Consider the following 14,795-nt stretch of genomic DNA (forward strand, 5'->3'; position numbering starts at 1 on the left):
GTAGGAACATGGATTAGATAAATTGCCACAGTCACGTCCCACATAACAATGTTTCGGTCAATGACCAACCACATCTACAACAGTGGTGTGGTAAGATTATAAGTGTAATGCTGTATTCTCATTGTATCTTTTCTTTGTTTAGACATGTTGAGATACATAAATACCATTGTGTTAAAGTCGCCTGTGGTATTCAGCATGGTAACATGCTGCACAGGCTTTAACCCAGGAGCAGCAGAATATACTATATAGCCAAGGTGGACAGTAGGCTGGACCATCTAGGCTGATGTAAATTCACTCTGTGTTAACAATGACAGAATCATCCAGCGACACACCTCTCAGGATGTATCCCCATCATTAATGTGTAACACACACATACACGTATGTAGAGTTTTGGTACCAAAAGCACCTATAACAGGTAGGAACACAGTGACTGGCTTCTGTATTCTATGTTCTCTCTTCCTTGTCTAACTCTAAAGAGAGCTTGATTTCTTCACATAGCCACAACCTGACATGCCGCTATTGCCATATTCCTAAACTGCAGACATAGTGTGAAAAATAAAACCATCCATGTCTCAGTATCTAGTCTTACGGCCTCAAATCAGAAAGGCGGGCTACCGAGAGTCATGATTACAAAGAGATCTGTGTGAGTCTAGATCAAGACTGCAGCACTTGTTAGCTGTAAGTACTTGCATAAACTCATAATAACACTGCGTTTAAGTCTTCTCACTAATATAATGAGACTGGATGAGGTAATACGCATATTGAAACCGGCACACAGAAGCCTCTCAAATAATAGCAGTTATTATTTCAATTATTTGTCTGTCGTTGTTTCTCTTCTGATGGTACAGAGGAAAAAAAAATTACCCTTCAGAACCAAAGAATGGAGAGCTCCCTTCTACCTTTTTGATTAGGAAAAAGAAGATATTAATATTTAACAAATATTAAATTAAAGAATAGGAATTAAGATCAGAATTACTATCATTCATTATACCTTGTTTGTTGTTAGCTTGTCATTTCTGGATGGTAATATTATGTTTATCTGTCTTATTGGTGTGGATTTTTTTTTTTTTTTGCAGTTTTTGGCCAGGGCTGGGTTTGAATCCACCACCTCCAATATATGGGGCCGGCACCCTACTCCTTTGAGCCACAGGTGCCACCCCAGATTTTTTCTTTAATCATAAAAGTTGAGAGGAGGAAGCTACCTATTAAATTCAAATTTAATTTGTTTTATAAAAGGTAAGATTCATCATTTTCGTACATTCATAGAATACTTTTAAATGTAGCAATTAAAACCACCATATTACACCTTTGTAATTTCACCCTATCTGAAGTTCTTTGAAAAGAAGAATTAATTTTACCTCTTTCCTATCATTCTTATTGCTAATGCATAGCACACTTCTGAGCCCATTACAGCTAGAATCATTACTTTTTATGGATACACAATATTCTAGATTTAAAATGTTTCATTGTATTTTAATACTGATAATTAAATACAAGACATTGGATAGTGATTTCAATCATGCACCATTAAGTCACTTTGCAGTTAGGATCTCACTCACCAATTGAAATACGAAGGTGTGAGCCTGTTTGTTGTGGTACTAGTGGTTCTTTTCTGATCTATCTCAGACCCAAGGTGCTTTTTATCAGGATGTGGAGAACAAGGTAGGAATACAGTGACTGGGTTCTGAAAAGGATGAGTTGATGGGTGCTGGATGTGAACCAGAGGACTTGTGGATAGCACCAAGTAGGAAGTGTCTTGCTGTGTTTTCAAATATGCCACCAAAGACGGGTCAACTGGTTGGATCTAAATAAAGAAGAAAATATATTTGCTTATGTTTTAATAGGAAAAGATGCAAAGTATCAGAACATTGCTAATCCAATTTTCTGAAAATTTCATAGAGTATAGACTTACCTCTACATCGTTAGCTAAAATCAACACTGTGTCTTATAAAACATACAATTTATGAAAGACACAGCCTGTGAGTCCCTTTTAACAAAGTCTTCCTGAAATCTAGGTTCCCAGAATTATTAAAAATAACTGAGAAACTTTCTTAAGTGTAGCCACCAAAATTGCCTAAAAACCAAAATCGACATTTTACATAATTTCTAATTACAAGTAATGTTAGATGTAAAGATCTTTAGAAATAGTAAAACAAGACTGTATTTACTTAAGAGTTTTCTTTCATGTAAGAATGGTTAATAATAAAAGTAGCTGACATAATTCCAACATTTCAATTGTTATATGTTTTCTTCCTAATGTTTCTTTTCACATACCATTCATGGTAACAACCGGGAGTGCATGGAAGAGGGGTGAGGCTAGAAAAACAGGGAATATTATTTAGGAAATAAATCTGCTAAAATGTGTTGACACACTACAACTTTTCAAATAGTGTGTGCATCTATTAAATCCTTGTTCCCCAAAGAGCTAATGTTTCCTAATTAATTATAACCAAGTATTCATAATAAAAAATATTTTAATTGATTATCCTTTTTTTTGCCATCCTCTTAGATGGACATCTCAGTTATATGGGTGTCCCAGGCTTTGTTATCAATTATGCAACATATTTTTTATTATCAATTATTTTTTGTTATCAATTATGCAACGTATTTTGTTATCAAAATATGCAACATATTTTTTAAAATTTAAACAAAACAACACCAAAGATTCATCAGGAAAAACTTTCAAATACAGTGAGAGTTTATTTTGGAGTGAGACTTACTATGCTTAATATCCATCAGAGTCTCACTGACACCACAGTATGCTAGGCCCTTAGAACTGCAATAGAAGAATCCATTTATTGCTATATTAAATACTGGCATCCTCTTTATTCTTCAGGACCATGCTTAAAGACCCACAAAATCTCTGAGAAGGAAGTCACTAACTTTTAATATTTACCTTTAATTGTATAAGCACCGGTGAGCCGAAAACTCCTGGAGAATAACTGAAGGATATTCTGGAATCCACGTTTGACTTAAAAGTGAGGCCTTTCTTAGTTACTATGAAGGACTCCTTCTTTAAACAAGACACAACAGAAAAGATACCCAGCTTATAAATTTTCACCGCAGCATAGTTCCCCTGTGTGGATTAAAGGACATCAGAACAAGCTACAGTGCTGTTTGAAAAGTACATAGTACATATACCCTGTAGATTGCGAAAAAAAATATTATGTATCATCCGTGTAATCACCTTCAATGTGGAATGATTCCATTAACCTAAAATGAACAGTCCTTTCCTAAGATGAAATAGAAGTAGATAATTAAGAGCTCCTCAAAATTGGAGTTCATGATAAAAAACAGAGAAATAAACATTTTGAAATTTAAATTAAATACCCTCCCAAAATGCGTGCATATAACAGGCAGTGATGTTCAGTGTTTTCACAAATATTGCTAATAATTGCTTCTGGATTCCTAGCCTACTTGAGCTAGAATAGATTTTGTGTGTTGACCTTTATCCAGAAAGATTCACCGCTGTTTTAGGAAATTCTAAGGACTAGAATTTCATTATTTGGATAGTTTACTCAAGCACGATAGCAACTATGCTGTCAGCAAATTCTTTCTTCTCTTAGGCTCCCCAAATAAAGTCATTTTATCTATTTCTTTTCTTCCAGGCCATGGGTCTAGATTCCTGCAGACAGACGCATTTGTGGTTCTTGTCTATATAGTGACATTCGAATTTGTAATTCATACAAGCAGGCACACATTTAAGTTTGTTTACTGCACAAAAGGGAACTGAGTACATAAATGACAACAAAAGATGATCTACTCATATAATCACCCAAACTTAAATTGAGGAGCCAGACTTAGAAGTAATTTGGTCTGTTCATGCTTTTGCAAACAGCAGCCCCTGGCTCCACCCTGGCTTGAGTGGATAATCCCGCATACAGACACACAAACATTTCAGCATCAATCACGATGGAAAACTCTCATTTGAAAGCTGACTAAGGGAGAGATTTCACAATATCTTGGGAAAATACAGGTCATGGTAAATGTTCTCAATTGCCCAGAGGGAAAATGGTGAAAAATCTTCTAGAAACCACTAGTAGTTGCCGTGCGTTTAGACCACATTTGGCTGATACTAAGAAACCAAAAGAATTTTTTACAAATTGGAATTTTTAAATGTCATTTGATCTCTATAACAATTTGGAACGAATCCGGAGTTTACATTTTCTTGAGTGAAAAATTAGGGATAACTGCCAGTACTATAAAGAGAAGAATGTATGCTTTTACTTTTTATAATGGAAAATTATTCTTTTTTTCTTTTGCCTTGATTATCTATAACTAAACATCTTTCATACCCATTTTGTGAAAAGTATGTATTCTATGAGCAGTTTGTGCTTTTATTGTGACAATCACACAGGTTGGTTAAGATTAAAAAGCTCTACTCAAAGGCAAGGCTGTCCAGACTATTATAAGTGTCTGAGACTTGTCAACCCAAATAAGTGAGGAAAGCAAAAATCTCAATCAATAGAGGTTAAGCCAGAGTTGAGGACTTGCCTGGGGAAAATACAAACCACAGACAAATTTGTGGGTATTTTTCTTACGGGGAATTTGGAAGTTTCAGCATTTGAAAGCACCCAAAAAAGAAAAAAGAGAGGGGAGAGTAAAGGGTTACATTCTTACAAGACTCAGAAAAATCTAAAGTTTACATAAGAAGAAAGCCAATATTAGAAGCGGAAAAAGAGTGAAAGGAGCATAAATTATACAGATGTCCCTGGGCTGGGGTAAGAATGGCTGATTGTGACTTGTCTCTGGTTCTGGGCCTGTAAAGATAAACTTCTAATTCATTATGAGTGTGAAATTGTGACAGACATTGGGTTTTAGGAGCTACACATAGCCTGCAGACTGAAAGCTACAATTTGCATGTCCTTGATTTGGGGACACCAGCAAGGAATTTCCTTAAAGAAAGGTCTGTGGGGCCAGTTCCTCACATGTTGCCGAGGCCTTCACATTCTCTTCTGCACAAGGCATCAGAGGGGGAGGAGGTCGTCCTGAAATGCTGTTTTCTTTTTACATGCTAAATATAAAATATATTAGTTACATTAATTGGAGTGAGTAATTAGAATGGGCTTAACTTTCATCTTCATCTATACAGCATTATTTGAAACTCAGAAAAGAGAATTTTATAAAGAATTTCTTATGCATACAAGTCTTTTTTACATTTATTCCCTGACCTCTTCATCAAATAAGGACCACTTATACATAGAGCTTAAAAAGACAAATATTTTAATTGTTTACAAATAAGTTCAATGGCTCATGGAAGAACCTTCAATATTGGTACCCATCAATTCTATTCCAATTTTAATAATTGTATATATTCTCGCTTTAGAACATTACACCATGAGAATCTGTGATCATGGAGGACCTCAGAGTTATTACAATATAGTCTACCATAAAATGATAATCTATTAACAATTAATTCGTGTTTTTAGGCGTCCTTTTATCTTCTTGAATGTATTATCTCTTTAATCCTTATAATCCTATCAACTAGACATTATTGTGGTCATTTTGCAGATGAAGAAATTGAGTCACATCAAGGTTACATAATTTATCCAAGTTCACACAGCAAGAAAGTGTAGGATTTCGGCCAGATTCCAAACCTAAGCAATCTTCTTCTGCAACCCACATCCTAATTGCCACAGACAGCGTCTTCTAGGTACAGACTAAATGTCATTTCTTTACCTAATTTTGATCTCAAAGCATATGCATACACAATTTTTAATAAAAAATAAGCTGCTATCATCTGAGGATTCAAACATTCTTAAATTTAGACAGGCACCTGTCACATCGGAAACGTTAGTCTAAAGCGAGTCTATAGCATAAAGGTAATTAAGCTGTGACGCTGGTTTTGTTTTTCAGGTGAATAAACATTTTCCAGGTCCTAGGCCCAATTTCTACCTTCCTAAATTTGCCCAATGATTTCTGCCCTTTGATCTTTGTGGATGGCAGCAACGTGTGAAAGCACTGGCACAAATCTATCAACCCTGTCATTTGTTACCTATGGAGCAGCTATATCTGCACTGTAGTCTATTAGTCTGAGTAATGTTCAAAAGAGGAGCCAAGTGTCTACCAACCTTAGAACTTCCTGTCACCCCTTCCAGTGAATTGGGGTTTAGGTAACTTGACTGAAGGTGACCGTCACACACTTTCACCATGATGTCTCTGTAATTTCCCCTATAATGTGCAGTAAAAGGAATTGCAATGCGTATTGGAAATGGAATTTTGTTTTCCCGCTCTGAACATTCAATAGTGATGACGTTGCTGACCAACTGTTCATAATCACTCACGATTAAAGAACTCATGTTATTAATTATCCGGCATTTGAGTTGCTGTAGAACATGTGGTGGTGCTGTAATGTAACAAGAGACTTGGGGGGCAGTACCATCACTCAACACATCAAGGTACCTGCAGGGGAAAAAAAGAATGTCTTTTTTATAATTATTTATGTGTCTTATATCTAAATGCAGAGGGGCACAAAGTCTAGCGCAAGAGTTTGAATGTGAATCCCAGTTCTCCCACTTGCTCTATGACCTTGGGCAACGTTTTCTTTTTTTTGCTTCAGTTTCCTGGACTGTAAAATGGTGATAAAACAATATTGATCTCATTGGAAAGCTGTGTGAATTAAATGAAGTGATCAGGCCTATATCTAGCACCTAGAAGTATTATATGTTAACTATAATAACTGTTATTATTACTATTATTGTTCAAGTGATTCATTCCTCAGTTTTACTCACTCCACAGTAAGTATCTGAGATTGATGAAGCTTTTTGATAAACCTAGTACCAAATACCCGAATAATTTCCTCAATTGAGAGGAGAGAAAGTAATCACATATGAGATATTAGAATTGTCTAAACAAAGTGGATTAAATGATGATGATGATTACGTAATTTTAGAAAAACGAAGAAATGTATGAAAGGATAGAGAATTTATTTAGGATCAGATTATTTACAATCCTCAAAGAATCCATCAAAAATATTTTTTGTACTATTCATTTTACCCTTTTATAAAAAAAATCATTTTTTCAGATGATTTTAGACTCTTATAAATCTGAATTCAAATTTGAGATCAGTCACTTACAATTTGGCTTTACACATGAATGATAATTATTAAAATAGCTAATATTTTAGTGCCTTCTATGGAGTAGGCATTAGGCAATATGTTACTTTATTTAATCTTCACGATTATTGTATAAGGTGGGCACTTCTGTCAGCCCCATTTTATAAATAAGAACATTGAGACCTGAAAATTTTAACTTGATTTTAAAGATCCCACAAATGGCAATTTTTAAAACTAGTAAAATTGTCTCTGTCTGTCTTTAATATGAAAGGCTAAACTCTCAAATATAGATAATATCATACTACCTCAAATCATTTGAAAGTACTGGTTACTTTATCCATTACAAATTAAAACTAATACCTAATTCATAAAAGTGTGACAAGCCAATGACAAAAACCATTTAAACTTCTCACGATAAAGGGTTGGCATAAGATAGGTGCTCAATAAATGTTGACTGTCTCCTTTAAAATCGGCAACTTGAGTTTCTCCTCTTCTTGCTACTTCTCTTTTATACCAGGGAAATGACTGAAATGTAGAAAATGTCGATGAGAACTCAGAGGGTCAACATGTGCCACATCATTCCCGCCTAACTCTAGAACTATCCAATTTCAGATTTCAGATATTTTTAAGTTACTGGTTGGTAGAATTTTAAAGGGCATGTTAACATGGAAATCTAAAAAAACAATGTCGAAACTGCAGAATAGGTCATTTATTTATGTTTGTAATTCTGAACTCATAAAGTTGGAAGGAATAGAAAATTACCCAGCACTTTAGTCTGCTTAAGTATTCTCTGGGGATTGTGATAATGGTAATTCAGAAAATACGGAGCATTGTTTAACAGAAGATGTGGTGACCCAGTGTTATATAATTTAGGAATAACTCTCCTCTCATTACACTCTTCTTCCATAAGGTAAGTTTCCCAAGGGGCACATGAAGTCGGGTGAAAAGACCTGTAAATGGCTCCTTTCCTTCTGGTCCTAATGAATTAGATCTCGCCAGCCACTAAAGTATAGTCATGTACAACATAGGACTTCTTCGTCAATGGTAGACCGCATACACAACGGTGGTCCTGTAAGATTATAAGGGCATACTCTTACTGTAACTTTTCTTTGTTTAGATATGTGCGGATATGCAAATGCCATTGTGTTACAATTGCCTACAATATTCAGTAAAGTAAAATGCTGTATAGATCTGTAGCCCAGGAGCAAAAGACTCTGTCCTGCCGCTTACAGTGGTCTAGACCGTCTAGGTTTGTATGAGTGTGTTCTATGTTTGCATAATGCCAAAATCACCTAACCGTGCCTTCCTCGGAACATAACCTCCCTTGGTAAGTAGCACATGATTGTAATCGCATCCATTTTTTCTAGTCTTGTTTGCCCTTCATACTTACATGAGGACCGCTACAGGAGAAGAGTTGGGCTTCCTACAGAAAGCGATCCCAGGGGATGACAATCGATTCTGGGCAAGTTTTTTTATCATACACATCTTTATGTGGTGTGATGGCTTCCAAGGCTGGGGGACTGCCAAGGGTAGTCATCTCCTTAAAAATACCAGCCAAGCAGAATTGGTTTGGATGCCACAAAGAGGAAGTCACCGACCAGGAAACACCTCAAGGAGGTGTTAGAGGGAGTAGTCGAGTCAATGACTCATTACCTGATGCTTTGAGTCATGTTCGAATGTGAGAATATGAAATGTCAATGTTTTTCTCAAGTGAAATGGGTAACCACACATTGGCTGGTAGCTGTTTTGCAGGAGCAGTAATTCTTACAAATTATGGAGGCCTTTCTCGTACTGAATATACTCACTCATAGAATTCATTCGATTATCTGGCCTCCAGGAACACAACAGCCAACATCTTCTTTTTAGAGATGAGATAACTAGGGCGATGTGAGCAAAATGACTTGTGTAAGATCATTGTTCTGGAAATGACATGGTACATCAGAAAGAGCATCACCACCTCGTGGCTGAGAAGCGGGTAACTAAAGTACAGTAGTGAGTGGGAGGTGGAGAAAGTGAGGACTGTTGGGGCTAGAATAAACTAACACACTAACAAATACCCAAGCGTGAACGTCAGCTAAGTGTCTCCGTGCTAGCCCCTTTATATCATGTTCCATTTGACTTCACCAAATAATCTCAGGAAGTACATTTTATTCTGCAAACAAGAAAATGAGGCTGAGAAAGGAAGCAAGTTGCCCAGGGTCACAAAACCACTAGGCAATAAAACAGAAAATAAAGGGGCGGCGCCTGTGGCTCAGTGAGTAGGGCGCTGGCCCCATATGCCGAGGGTGGCGGGTTCAAACCCAGCCCCGGCCAAACTGCAACCAAAAAATAGCCAGGCGTTGTGGCGGGCGCCTGTAGTCCCAGCTGCTCGGGAGGCTGAGGCAGGAGAATCGCGTAAGCCCAAGCGTTAGAGGTTGCTGTGAGCTGTGGGATGCCACGGCATTCTACCCGAGGGCGGTACAGTGACACTCTGTCTCTACAAAAAAAAAAAAAAAAAAAAAAAAAAACAGAAAATAAAATGTGAATCTGACTCTCAAAATAAATGTTTTTTTTTTTTTTCATTATTACCCATTGCTTTCTAAGGATGTGATGTTTTCCTGGGAAAATATGGTCTGTGAATATTTTTATTTAATTTGGACACATATGGAATTAACCCCTTGTATACGGGAGATCATTTACAAAATTGATCAGTCTCTCAGTTTTTGAAAATCATGAGCACTTTGAGAGTCTGATAGCAGCTCTGGACCATCTCCAGGGAAATAAAAAAGGTATGAATATCTGCGTTCCATTTTAGTACTTCCTGAAGCTTATCCATGAGGCCCCAAGGGTTTTACAGACACAAGCTCAATGCACATGATGATTTTCTTGGGGACACAGATGAAATAAATCTCAGGTTAAAAAATTCTCTATAGCCGGGCGTTGTGGCGGGCGCCTGTAGTCCCAGCTGCTCGGGAGGCTGAGGCAAGAGAATTGCTTAGGCCTGGGAGTTGGAGGTTGCTGTGAGCTGTGTGATGCCACGGCACTCTACCGAGGGCCATAAAGTGAGACTCAGTCTCTACAAAAAAAAAAAATTCTCTATTTTTTTTTTGCAGTTTTTGGCTGGGGCTCGGTTTGAACCCGCCACCTCTGGCATATGGGGCCAGCACCCTACTCCTTTGAGCCACAGATGCCGCACTCTCTCCTATTTTTTTAGCACTCTGCACCCTACTAGTTTTTCTTATTGTAATTTAAAATGTTGTGGTTTAGAAAATTGTCCGTGTTTCAGACAATAGTTCATTTTTCACTATTTCTTCATCTATTGAATTCTTTCCTCCTTTAAAAATATATTTAGTATGTTTGTTTCCTAAAGGTATAAGAAACAAATGCTATTAGTAACAGCAGCTGTATAAATTTTTTTAGGAGTAATTTAAACGGAATTAATGATTTATAATACCTTATGGAGGTATGAAATAGAAAAATAAAATTGTATTCACATATAAATATTATATATATAGTGCTATAATCTGAAACTTGCTGTCCACTCAAACTTCATCTACTGAAATCCCAACCCCCATACTGATGATGGGGTTAGAAGGGAAATTTGGGGAGGTGATTAGGTCCTGAGGGGATTAATACCTTTATAAAATAGGCTCAAGGGAGCTCATTCGCTCCTTCCACCATGTAAGAATATAGCAAGGAAGCTCTCACCAGACAAATCTTCCAAAGTGTTACTTCCAAGGCCTCCACCACCGTGAGTGAGAAACGTTTAAAAGCCGCCCAGTTCATGGTGTTTTGTACCAGCAGCCCGAATGAGCTGAGACAAGTGCCAGGGACAGACACGTACCTATTAGGAGGCATAAATAAACACGTCTCATGGTCATTTACTTACTCCTTTTCCATTATGTTATCCTTTTGCTTTATATTCTCTGAGTCATTGGGAAGACAACTATTCACGTGTGTATTGGAGACGTCGCATGTGACTGGGGATGTGGTCATCTCTTCCCTCGGGCTTTCTGTGGTCTTTTCAATTTCTGCCTGTGTGCTCCGGATTATGTCATGAATCTCTTCCTTGGTACCACTTACGCTCTCAGCAGTCCCGTGTTTGATTTGTTGATCACCTTTGTTTTCTGCGTTATCTGGGAACATTTTGTGCTGTGGCTCTTCTTGCCCCGTTAGATTTCCACTCACTGGCGCCTGGTTTCCTTTCTCCACCAATTCTGAACTCACATGTGTTGTATTTTTTCCTAACAGGATCTGGTGCATCTGATGACTTTGCTCACCATTTGTGGCAGAAACAGTAGCTGTTTCTATGACATTTAGTTCCCTGCTTGCAGTAATGTTTGTTGCTTTGGTGTCTTGAATGGTGGACATTGTCTGCTGTAGAGAACTCTCATCATGCAAGCCGCATAAATTACATATCTCCTCTTCTTCTTTCTTCAGAAGTGTAGCAGTGTTCCCCAAATGTTCATTTATTTTCATGAGGCAGTCTATAAAAGTAATGGTTTCTACACACACACACACAAAGAAGAAATACCAAATTATGTTTCTGCAGTGATGTCTAATGCATTATGTCAAGATAATCTTGATAATTTTAGAAATTTGTAAAGGCCCTTGCTGAGCATGTGAGCCAAACTCCTGAAGGAGAAATCATTTGTGTAAGTGTCACTCTTTTCAAACTTCTAGGAATTGGAAACAAGCTACTTTTAGCATCGTAGCAAGGAGTAAATCTAATGCCTCTTGCTCATGAAAATGCTTGGAATATTTAAGGACAGATATTATGGCCCGTTCCCCAATAAGAACAGAAGTTAACATCTCTCTAAGTCACTTTTCATTCGGTATTATTTTGAGAATTCTTCCCTTACCTCTGGATGTACTAAAGATTATCAATTACCCTTTAAAAATGCTAGGGCTAAAATTAGCTGAATACCCAAGACACCGCAGCTACATTATTTCTGCTGGTGCAGGTGATCTATTTGGGGAGGGTGGTTGGCTGTGATGAGAACTGGATTCAGCTAAGCTTGTGATCATCGGAAATTTTCAAACTAGTCTTTTAAAGAATAGCTTTGATCATGCCAATTCTCTGTGGAGCCGGCAGTGGCTACTGAGGGACATCTAAGCGAAGTCAAGCCTCTGGGGTAAAGTGTCACCAGCATCTGAGCTGGGACAATCTTTCACTCGATGGCTATGTCTCACCGTGTTCCTGTTGGTTCATCCCTCTTCTCCTCACGGCTGGGGTCATCTGATGACATCTTGCAGGCTTAGCACCTCTCTAATCTTTACAATTCAATTCTAAAGTAAGGTGTACATGAGTTAGGGCCCCACAGCGTGGTGTTTTTAGAATCATCACCACATCATCTTTTCATTAGCCCAAGCTTGTCTTTTTTATTTTTATTGTTGGGGATTCATTGAGGGTACAATAAGCCAGGTTACACTGATTGCATTTGTTAGGTAAAGTCCCTCTTGCAATCATGTCTTGCCCCCAAGGCCCCGCCCCTCACCCTCCTTCCCTCTCTCTGCTTTTCCTTCCCCCCCCATGACCTTAATTGTCATTAATTGTTCATATCAAAATTGAGTACATAGGATTCATGCTTCTCTAGTCTTTGGGCTCCAGTTCTGACAACTTTTTTTCTCTTATACCTGAGGCTCTGTCTTGTTTTAACCTCTGTTCTGGCAATTGAGTCCTTGTTTTCTCTGAATAGATATGTATTTTTTTCCTTTTTTTTTTTTTTTGAGACAGAGCTCACTTTATCACCCTAGGTAGAGTGCCGTGGTGTCACAGCTCACAGCAACCTCCAACTCCGGGGCTTAGGCAATTCTCTTGCCTCAGCCTCCCAAGCAGCTGGGACTACAGTTGCCCGCCACAATGCCCGGCCATTTTTTATTGCAGTTTGGCTGGGGCTGGGTTTGAACCTGCCACCATCGGCACATGGGGCCAGCACCCTACCCACTGCCACAGGTGCCACCCCATGAATAGATAAGTATTTTGCTCTGTTGCCTAGGACCATGCCCAGTTCTCTGGAGACCTGGTTATAATCTCTGGCTGGTGGCCTTGGGGTCATGCTGCCTTAGGGCAGATTTTCCCAGTGCGTATCATTTGCCCTCTAGAGTCCAGACTAAATTTCCTAATGTTATCTACCCTACATTCTTCCCACTTGCCTTGACATTATATTACTATGTTATTTAGAGCAGACTTTCATGATGCCACCTATATTCTTATCTGGAGTCACTGTTGCCTAAGATCATATTCATCAGATACCATGTTCTTTTTGCCTGACTGTACTTTATAGCATCGGTAACTAGGCCTATTCCCAAGAACTATAACCCAAAGTGTGTGTGGGGGGGATCCAGTTCCCTCTCCCATCCCACTCCAGTTTTCCCAGAGATTTTACAACTAATAAAGTTCAAGTTTAAACAACTCGAGATAGAGTTTTGCATTCTATTGTAGAGCAGCTACATGCTCTGTGTCAAACTCACCCTATAATTTCCTATCTCTAAATCTTGGATCCTGTTAATAATACCTCAAGATTCCCAACTTTCTGCTGCGTAAGTCCAATTCATTCTTTACGTTTCATTTAAAATGCTACATTTGTTCTAGCCAAAATTCTCTATTCCCCAACCTAAAAATGGGATTTTGTCTCATTCTGAAGATGAAAAGCATTTCACTTGTACGTCTCTACTGGGACAGGCCTTAATATTTCCCGCATTTTGTGCCTTGGTCTTATTTCCCTTATTATATTGTTAGTGTCTTACGGACAGAGACTAGCTTAGCTTTGTTTGTGCATTCATAGCCCCTGTCTGTCAGGGAAAGAATGAACTCAAAAACACTTGCCTTGTTCCCAGATGCCTTGATCCTCCTTGTCAAGCAGTTCATACAGTCGCTGGCAGGTGGAGCGCAGGACACCCGTGGTGTGCTCCAACAGTTGGTGAAGGGCCCTGCTGAGCTCCTGAGCCAAGAAGGCCACTGTGGCCATCCAAGTGGGCCTACCAACCCCCTCACAGAGGTCATCCCCCAGGAGCGCCTGCTTTAGCATCTGGTTTTGTCTCCAGATCTGTTTTAATATTTGGCCCAGTTTACCTGAGCCCATGTCTTCTGGGTCCATGTTCTGCTCCAGGAGTGATATATGTCTTTTCTTGCCAGCAAAGCCTAAAGATTAGCAAATTAAAACTTGGCAATGGTTATTTCTTCTAAAATCTAGGAGATGGTCCAAATCGGCTAGCCAAGCTCTTTCCCACAATGTAATAGTTTATTCAGCTTGTTGACTAGTGAAAAGTTACTAGGTGACCAAAGAGGAGGGGCGTTCCTTCCCCAAGTGCTATTGTGTACAGAATAGATTAGTCACAGGGTCAGAGCAAGCTTATACAATCCAACTCTCCATGTAAGGTCTACAAATTCAATACACGATGGCAGCCTGAAATAGTTTTCAAGTTTTGAGGCAATGAAGTATGAATTCCAGGTAGGATAGCAAGTTTATTAATCAAAGGTAAAGTGTTTGAATAATTTTGCTAATAAGAAAACTTAAAAATGCTTATGAATGAAATTATGTGATGTCTGATTTGCTGTTGTGTAATCTAGGAGTGTAGGGGTGGGATTTAGATGACATATGATTGTCTGCAAACACTAGTAATTGTTGAAGTTGTGTATGGTCATCAGTGGGGTCTTTATAATTCACTCTAATTAGCACATAGATTTATAATTGTTTTTATAAAAAGTGAAAAGAAAAAAGATCCCTCTGTTGGACCAGAGCCTATTAGCCCTGGTTA

The 14,795-nt window shown here is 38.3% G+C and overlaps 1 protein-coding gene across 1 annotated transcript in view; it reads right to left on the reverse strand.

Moving 5' to 3' along the window:
* DTHD1 (death domain containing 1) overlaps window positions 1–14,134 on the reverse strand; it is a 71,327-nt gene extending 57,193 nt beyond the window's left edge. The window contains exons 1-5 of the mRNA XM_053577834.1: window positions 13,864–14,134; window positions 10,924–11,539; window positions 6,072–6,402; window positions 2,897–3,076; window positions 1,560–1,804 (exon numbers count right to left, since the gene is read on the reverse strand). Coding sequence (XP_053433809.1) covers window positions 1,560–1,804; window positions 2,897–3,076; window positions 6,072–6,402; window positions 10,924–11,539; window positions 13,864–14,134 — 1,643 coding nt within the window. The remainder of the gene's footprint in view (window positions 1–1,559; window positions 1,805–2,896; window positions 3,077–6,071; window positions 6,403–10,923; window positions 11,540–13,863) is intronic.
* Between the last annotated feature and the right edge of the window lie 661 nt (window positions 14,135–14,795).

This window comes from Nycticebus coucang, chromosome 23 (assembly GCF_027406575.1).
Source record: "Nycticebus coucang isolate mNycCou1 chromosome 23, mNycCou1.pri, whole genome shotgun sequence".
Lineage (NCBI taxonomy): Eukaryota > Metazoa > Chordata > Mammalia > Primates > Lorisidae > Nycticebus > Nycticebus coucang.